The following is a 9,013-nucleotide window of genomic DNA, read 5'->3' as shown; positions in this document are numbered from 1 at the left end:
GGTCTGATGTAGACAACTAATAATAATGCAAACATTAGTGGTTATTTTCCTGGGTCAAACCCGTAACTTATAAATCATACAAAGACAATTTCTTCGTTGATCCATATTTCAGATTCAAGTTACAAATTGACATGGAGAAACCTGATAGAAAAACACATTAACTATATCAGTTTATACCGAGTACTAGATGGTAATTAAAAACAAACAAAAATAGAATTTATGCCAAAATAAAGCCACCTTAATAAGGGGAAAAAAGGGTAAGTAGTTCGAATCTTTATAAAAGAGGACAAGAATATATATAATTACCATACGTGTGCACAAACTAATTAAAGGCAAAAATAACAAAAAAAAAATCCGTAAAAGTTTTTTCTCTTTATTCTCACATCAGTCAAACAACGTGTATTAATATTCACAAGGCTAGGTGTCTGCTAAAAAAAGCCACCTTTTTCTGAAATAAATATTTTCTTTTTTTAGACCCTATAATTACATCTTCGAATTCTCCATCTTTCTATATATAAAAGCCAAAAGTCTGAAAAAACAAGAGAGAAAAAAGAGCTAAAAAATAATAATATTTAGAAAAATGGGAGATGTGAGAAGAAATAATAATTTTGGAGTTTTAGGAGTTTCTATGTGTGGTGCTGCACAGGAAATTGAACAATTGAGTAGAGATAGTAGCCATTATAGTCTTTCAACTGGTATTCTTCCTTCTCTTGGTGCTAGAAGTAATCGAAGAGTTAAGCTTCAACGGTTTATTATTTCTCCTTATGATCGCCATTACAGGTTCTTTCTTTCTTCTGTCAACTTTTCTTAACTAGTATTTTGAAATTATACTGGTCCCGACTAATTCAGATTCGTGTTGTTCTCTCTATTAGTTTTAGCTGTTGTTTGAAATCATAGTGGTCCGACTAATTCAGATTCATGCCGTTTAACTAGTATTTGAAATCACTGGGCCGACTAATTTAGATTTGTATCGTTCTCTATTCTTTCCTTGTTCTGTCAACTTTCTTTTAACTAGTATCCGAATCCACACTGATTCGACTAATTCAGATTCGTATCGTTCTCTATCCGGAAGTTCTTTATTCTTTCTTTGTTCTGTCACTCTTTTAACTAGTAATTGAAACCACGCTGGTTCGGCTAATTCAGATTCGTGTAGTTCTCTATTCTTTCTTTGTTCTGTCAACTGTTTTAACTAGTATTTGAAATCGCACTGGTCCGACTAATTCAGATTCTTGCCGTTCTCTATCCGGGAAGTTTTCTATTCTTTCTTTGTTCGGTAAACTTTTTAAACTAGTATTTGAAACCACTGGTCCGACTAATTCAGATTCGTGTCCTATTCTATTCAAAAGTTATCTATTCTTTTTTTTTTTTTAAATAAACTTTTTTTAACTAGTATTTGAACCATTGGTTCGACTAATTCAGATTCGTGTCATTCTCTATTCTTTCTTTGTTCTGTCAACTATTTTAACTATTCTTTGAAACCACTGTTCGACTAATTCAGATTCATGTCGTTTTTTATCCTGAAGTTCTCTATTCTTTCTTTATTCTGTCAACTTTTTAAATAGTTTTGAAACCATTGATCCGACTAATTCAGATTCGTGCCATTCTCTATTAGGAATTTCTCCACTTTGTTCTGCCACTTTGTTTCTATGTCTATATGTGTTCTCATATCTTCTTTTGTATGAATATTAAAGTTTTTGAGAAAGTTCTTGAATTAAAGAAAAGAATAATCTTGGTATGATGAGTACTCTTTCACCAAAAGATTAGAAATTACTGATCTATTATCCAAGGAGTTTTGAATTTCTTAGTTATTGTAAAAAATAAAAAAAATTGGAAATGAGGGGTTGATATAGTGGGGTTAAACAAATTTAGGATTGAGTCTAGTTATTTAGAGTTTCGAAAATGGAGAAATTTCTGATAGGAAGCCACACGGCTAGTGTTTTAAGAAAAAACGAAGTGTAGTTGATTGAATTAATAACACGAATCGTTGTTTAATGCTTCTTAATTCATGACAATAATGTAGAAAATATGGTTTTTTTTATGACGGTGGTGTCGGTCAGTTTAACTTCCTATCAATCAAATATATGTTATCTCCAACCGGCACAATTAACGAAAACTATGCTAATCAAGATAGAAAAATATTAGTGAATATAATATATAAATAGGCACTCGAATTTGGTCTCAACTGCCACGTATGCCTTCCAACTTTGGACGTGCACAAGTACGAACCTCAACTTGTCTTCACTTTCACGTCAGCATTTGTGTTTATATGTTCAACGCATTTGTGTTTATATGTTCAAACTTTATATAAGTTGAGGTGCTTTGGAGGGTATACTTGCTAGCTGATGCCAAGTTTGAGGCGTATTTGTGTATTATGCCTTTTTATTAACAACAATTTTGCCTACCAAACATATAAAAAAATCTGAATATTTTTATCTCGGCTAAAATTTGAACCTATGTTTCTCATAACAATTACCAAACGAACTTTTGTTTTCTTTCTATTGTTTATTTTCCCATGTAGAAAGCTGGTTTTAGTCTTCTCTCTCGTTATTATTATTTTTTAATATATGATCTTCTAGTATGCTCCACCACAATGTTATTTTTCACAACATTATCGACACCTTGCATTATTTAATTTGAAGTCTTTGTTCATTCATCTTTATTTAATTTTCCCGTGAGCTTGTTGAAAAGAACGTCTATGAATTTTTTCAATTAAATTGTATATTTTTTTGCCGCTCCTAAAATAATAGTCGATAAAATGTATAATTTTTTGTATGTATGTGTGTCTATTATATATATAGAATATACATAATTAGTTTCAGTCGACGGGACAATTTTCTATTTTACCCTTATTTTTAAGCATCAAAGACTATATTTTTTTTCAATAATCTCTCTCAAGTTTACATTAACTTTTGAAACTTATTGTTTTTATGAATAGGATTAATTCAAAGGTTCAATTTACGAATTTTTTTCATATTATGAACTTTGATTTGACTCTCTTTGAAAATTCCTTTAGCTCCACTTTTCTCTTTTGACTTTCGGTTGGGAAAAAAAGATTGAATATTTGAGTAACGTGTGCTAGAGCTTTCCAATGCTTTAATTTCTCCGTGTGTTACTCCATGTCTGTCCTTTTTCTTTTTTGAAATTTGTAATTAATCAATTTCAGTATGTTCTAGCTATTGAATTATCTAATCCAGTCGGTAAGATTTTTTTTATTTTTTATTTTTAACTTTTTGTATCCAAAAGTGTGGTCTAGCTGGTAAGATTATTTTTACCTATAGGTTACTAATGTTTGTATTAGGGTAGACTATCTACATCACATGCTTTGGGTCACGGCTATTACCCGGACCTTGCGTGGATATAGAATACTTTGTGTACCGAGCTGTCTGTATAATCTTGTCGTCAATAAAATAAGTAAAAATTGAAAATTAAAGTTGAAATTCCAATGGAGATGAAAAATATTTTTCTCCATTTTTGCTTAAGTTTTAGACGACGAATTGGTAGAAGATAATGAATATCCGATAAAATAATAAAAGTATGTACAAATTGGTCCGATTATCATTTTTATATTAAAAAAAGAATTACTACTACTTATTATTCACGTTTAGCAAGTTAAATAGTCGTGAAAGCAGCTATTAATATTTACGGGGAGGGAGGGGGAGGGGCAGTTCTTTTTCTTTCCTGGTCGGTGGGGTACAAAATAAGGTTAAGCTGACTATTCTTGACTGCCAATGTTGTAGCTTAGATAAAATAAAAATCATCTTTTGCACTATTACACCTTTATGTCTTTTCTACTCCTATTCCTGTTGCCTTTTTTGACTGAATAAAAAATTTAAAACCCTTTCCTTTAGCCCCTTTTATTTTATTGCTATTATTTTTTTCTCAAAACAGTGTGCTAGCACAAATATTGGATAATTGTACCCTACCCTACATTTGTTGTCTCTATTAAAATTTGAAACTTAGGTTTCCTATATTTTTCGTTTTACTTAATCAACCAATAACCACACCCTTGAATGCTCTTTAGTTTATTTCTATTCTAGATTTTTTCCTTTGAGGGGAAAGTCTTGACGAAATGGTAAAAATTATCTGCGCGACCACGAGATCACGAGTTCAAGCTGTGAAAACAGCCTCTTACCGAAATGGACAATGAGACTGCGTACAATAAACTCAATGTGGTTCGGCCTTTTCCTAAACCCCGCACACATAGTGCACCGGACCATCTTTTTCAAGATTAAGATCTTACTAAAACCAATAAAGATCTCATCACATCAGACTCTATGGGGCCATAATATCTTGTAGGTTTCACGTGTTGATGGTTTCAATCATTTGACATTTCTTACAAAATCATATACTGCCAATTACTGCTCCTCAAAATATCTACTTTGTATTTTTGTTAAATAAGGTTGTCTAATTATACTTATACAGTGTCTAAACATGTCATTATCTTAAAATTTAGCATCAATACCAGCCAAGAAATAGGAGAAACTATTGCCCATAATTGCTGCAAAGTGCAAATCTAAGCTCAGTTCTGCGGACAGGCATATATAGGAGACTTACAAATTCTCTAGGATTTAACAGACTAAAAAAGCGGTTCGGTGTGCAAAGCATCCCGCATTCACGCAGGGTCGCTGGAATCGTCGCACCCCTTGGGGTGTGATGTAGACAGCCTACTCTAATGCAAGTATTAGTGGTTGCTCCCACGGCTCGAACTAGTGACCTATAAATCACACGGATTTAACAGAGTAGCAAAGGAATTTGCCTAAGCTTTGATGGTCAAAACAATATTGTTGATAATCCCATTCATCTCTTGTATTTTATAGTCGTTTGGCTGGATAAGAAATCTGACTCATAGAAATGAACATGGAATTTGCTAAAATCATCTCAGGTTAAATTGATGTTTGTAGGTCATGGGAGACTTTTCTAGTTGCACTCGTTGTCTACACTGCTTGGGTTTCCCCGTTTGAGTTTGGCTTTCTGGAAAAACCAACAGGACCACTCGCCGTGACTGACAATGTTATCAATGGATTCTTCGCAATTGATATCGTTCTCACCTTCTTTGTAGCTTATTTGGATAGAACCACGTATCTACTTGTTGATAATCATAAAAAGATTGCTTGGAAGTATGCAAGTACTTGGTTTTTATTTGATGTCATATCAACAATCCCTTCAGAACTCGCTCGGAAGATCTCCCCGAAACCTTTACGCCAATATGGCTTATTCAATATGCTTCGCTTGTGGCGTCTACGAAGAGTTAGTGCATTGTTTGCCAGGTAAATTGCTCAGGCTTCGAGTGATCAACGTTGTATATGCATATATTTTCCTTAAATTCTTAGTAAATACTGACCTTGTCTTTCTTTGTTTGAAACAGATTGGAGAAAGATAGGAACTTCAATTACTTTTGGGTTCGATGTGCGAAGCTTGTTTGTGTAAGTATACTTTGCTCTTCTTTGATTAAGCGCTGAGTGGAATCAGCCACTCATGCTTGCGTCAGGTAGGCTACCTACATCACACCCCCTTGGGATGCGGCCCTTCTTGGGACCCTCCATGAACGCAGGATGCTTTGTGCACCAGGCTGCCCTTTTTTTTTTTGGTAATTCAAGTTAACGTATTGTTTCTTTTTGCTCAATAGGTCACTCTTTTTGCTGTTCACTGTGCCGGATGCTTTTATTATCTGATCGCAGCTAATTATCCGAACCCGACCAAGACATGGATCGGAGCTTCTATGGGCGACTTCCTTCATCAGAGCCTATGGATTCGTTATATCACTTCTATTTATTGGTCAATAACTACTCTTACTACAGTAGGTTACGGTGATCTGCATCCAGAGAATACGCGGGAGATGATCTTTGATATTTTCTACATGCTGTTTAACTTGGGATTGACAGCATATTTAATAGGAAATATGACCAACTTGGTCGTGCACGGGACAAGTAGGACTAGAAAATTTGTGAGTAAAATTATCGTATTGCTCGATTATTTTATCAATGAGCTATAATTTTTCTAAGATGCATCTGTTCTTCTGCTACAGAGAGACACAATTCAAGCGGCTTCAAGCTTTGCACAGAGGAACCAATTGCCGGCTCGCCTCCAAGATCAGATGCTTGCACACTTGTGCTTGAAGTTCAGAACCGATTCGGAGGGGCTGCAGCAGCAAGAGACGCTTGAGTCTCTTCCTAAAGCCATCCGGTCAAGCATTTCGCATTTTCTTTTCTACTCTTTAGTAGATAAGGTTTACTTGTTTCGTGGAGTGTCAAACGATCTACTCTTCCAGCTGGTAACTTAGGAAACAGATAATTAATCACCTGTCTTACATCTTTAAGCATGTTTTCTTTTACATTTGAAGCTCGCTCTATGGTTCCAGGTCTCGGAAATGAAGGCAGAATACTTTCCTCCCAAAGAAGATGTCATTTTGCAGAATGAAGCACCAACGGATTTCTATATTCTTGTAACAGGAGCTGTGGTAATTTTGAACCTCTTTCTGTAATCTTGTTTACGTCGCATGCATCTTAATTGTGGTATTTTACTTGATCGTACTAGTCTAATGTTGAGTCTATTTGACAGGATCTATTGGTGCTTAAAAACGGAGTTGAACAGGCAAGTTTCATCTCAAATGCATGGAACCTTAAATTTGCGATATACATTTAATATTTTTTTCAAACCACAAGCGATGAACTGAGAGTAAAATGGATGTTTCAGGTTGTTGGGGAGGCGAAGACTGGTGATCTTTGTGGTGAAATTGGGGTTCTTTGTTACAGGCCTCAACTATTTACGGTACGAACAAAGAGACTATGTCAGCTACTACGTATGAACCGTACCACATTTCTGAATATTGTCCAGGCTAATGTTGGGGACGGGACCATAATCATGAATAATCTCCTCCAGGTATGAGTGCCTTAAAAACATTTTCTAACGTTGATGAATTTGAATTACATGATTTGCGACTAAAGTATGTCTGACGTGTTTTTCTTTTCTGCTGAGCAGCATTTGAAGGACATAAAGGATCCAATTATGGAGGGAGTTCTTTTGGAAACCGAGCGCATGCTAGCTCGTGGTAGAATGGACCTGCCTCTCACCCTTTGTTTCGCAACGCTTAGAGGTGATGACTTATTGTTGCATCAACTGTTGAAGCGGGGTCTTGATCCAAATGAATCGGATAACAATGGAAGATCCGCTCTGGTTTGTTCCCACATGAACTTCTGTTATCAAAGGATGAATTCTGCGTAAAATCCATTTCTCATTTCGTTCCTCTTTTATTGGTTTTCTCTCATCAGCATGTCGCAGCGGCTACAGGAATTGAGAGCTGTGTGGTTCTTCTGATTGATTTTGGTGCTGATGTCAACAGTAGAGGTATTTTTCAATTCAACTCTATGAGGAGCTCTGCCCCTACTTCAATTAAGGCTCCCCCCCCCCCCACACACACCAAAAGCCCCTCGCTCCAATCATTTTTGAACTTCTAATTAGACCTGGCTGAACTTTCCACGACATAGATCAAAGGGTTGGTTTTATTTCTTGTGTACACAGATTCAGAAGGCAATGTCCCGTTGTGGGAGGCCATCTTGGGGAAGCACGAGCCAGTGATCAAGTTACTAGTTGACAACGGTGCTAAGCTATCAGCTGGTGATGTAGGACATTTCGCATGCATTGCTGCTGAACAGAACAACTTGAATTTACTCAAGGATATTGTCCGCTACGGTGGGGATGTCACGAGTCCCAAAATCAACGGCTCATCAGCACTTCATGTTGCTGTTTGTGAAGGAAACATGGAAATAGTAAAATACCTTTTGGATCGAGGGGCTAATGTTGATCAAGTAGACGAACATGGTTGGACCCCTCGGGATCTTGCTGAGCAACAAGGACATGAAGACATCAAAGAACTCTTCGAATCAGGGGAAGTTATGAGAACTCGATCCGTTGATCCTATCCCCGAGGAGCGACACGGGGTTCGTTTTCTTGGGAGGTTCAAAAGCGAGCCAACCATCTTCCCTGCATCCCACGGAGTCTCATTTCTAGCATCCGATGGAGGATCATTAGGGCGATCACGTCCTAGACGTAGGACTAATAACTTCCACAACTCATTATTCGGGATAATGTCAGCAGTGCAGACCAATGAGCACGACGTGCTTTTATCTACAAACGAGGTAAATGTAATTGCCACGACAACCAAGACTTACGCTCCAAGAGTGACGGTGTGTTGCCCCGAGAAAGGGGACAATGGAGGTAAGCTTGTTTTACTTCCACAGAGTTTTCAAGAACTACTTCAAATTGGTTCTAATAGATATGGAATCTTGCAACTCAAAGTTGTAAGCAAAGATGGAGCTGAGATTGATGATATAGAGTTGATCAGGGACGGCGATCGTTTAATTTTTGTTAGTGATAAAGAAAGCAATGAAACTAATAATCATCAGAATGGTGATGAGTTGAGGTGAAAACCAAAATTGTAAAATAGGTTTTTTATTTATATAATCTTCCTTTTACTTAAATTATACTTTTTCATTCTTCTTTGGGGGGAGGGTAGATTGGTAATTTGGGATGAACAGGTTGATTGTAATCTTACTGACAGCCAATTTGTGAACATGTAAGTGAAAAGGATGTATACATCCAGTTATCACTTTGTCTAATTTACAGAAGTTGAAAGTTCAAAAACTCCTCTGAAACCTCTTTCGGCTCATATAACTGATTAGCGACAAGTGTATTCTCTAACATTATAACTATAGTTGGTGATCAGACTTATATAACTGATGAGTGACAAATGTATTCTCTAACTATAGTTAGTGACTGACTTATATAACTGATGATCGACAAGTGTATTCTCTAACGTTATAACTATAGTTGGTGACTGACTTATATAACTGATGAGTGACAAATGTATTCTCTAACGTTATAAATATAGTTGGTGACCAAGTTATGCAACTCATGAGCGACAAGTGTATTATCTAACATTACAAAAAAATGGTGCCCATAGCCATTTATTTTATGTATTTTTCCTTTAAACAAAGAAGTTGTATTTATATAGATG

General features: G+C 36.0%; 1 protein-coding gene across 1 annotated transcript; it reads left to right on the top strand.

Moving 5' to 3' along the window:
- Nucleotides 1-530: 530 nt before the first annotated feature.
- Nucleotides 531-8,651, top strand: LOC104222515 (potassium channel AKT1). The gene is made up of 11 exons (XM_009773746.2): nucleotides 531-780; nucleotides 4,902-5,267; nucleotides 5,366-5,423; nucleotides 5,627-5,944; nucleotides 6,026-6,271; nucleotides 6,359-6,457; nucleotides 6,559-6,591; nucleotides 6,694-6,879; nucleotides 6,979-7,173; nucleotides 7,269-7,344; nucleotides 7,519-8,651. The coding sequence occupies exons 1-11, from the start codon at nucleotides 581-583 to the stop codon at nucleotides 8,421-8,423; spliced, it is 2,682 nt and encodes an 893-aa protein (XP_009772048.1). The 5' UTR covers nucleotides 531-580; the 3' UTR covers nucleotides 8,424-8,651.
- Nucleotides 8,652-9,013: the final 362 nt, after the last annotated feature.

The sequence above is a fragment of the Nicotiana sylvestris genome, chromosome 6 (genome assembly GCF_000393655.2).
Source record: "Nicotiana sylvestris chromosome 6, ASM39365v2, whole genome shotgun sequence".
NCBI classification, from domain to species: domain Eukaryota; kingdom Viridiplantae; phylum Streptophyta; class Magnoliopsida; order Solanales; family Solanaceae; genus Nicotiana; species Nicotiana sylvestris.
The sequence above is the reverse complement of the archived record's forward strand: the minus strand, read 5'-3'. Positions and strand labels throughout refer to the sequence as shown.

Coding starts and splice junctions, on each gene's coding strand:
- LOC104222515 (XM_009773746.2), top strand. CDS start 581: ATGGGAGATGTGAGAAGAAATAATAATTTTGGAGTTTTAGGAGTTTCT. Junction 6,592..6,693: donor TTAAAAACGGAGTTGAACAG/GCAAGTTTCATC, acceptor TGGATGTTTCAG/GTTGTTGGGGAGGCGAAGAC. Junction 7,174..7,268: donor ACAATGGAAGATCCGCTCTG/GTTTGTTCCCAC, acceptor TTCTCTCATCAG/CATGTCGCAGCGGCTACAGG.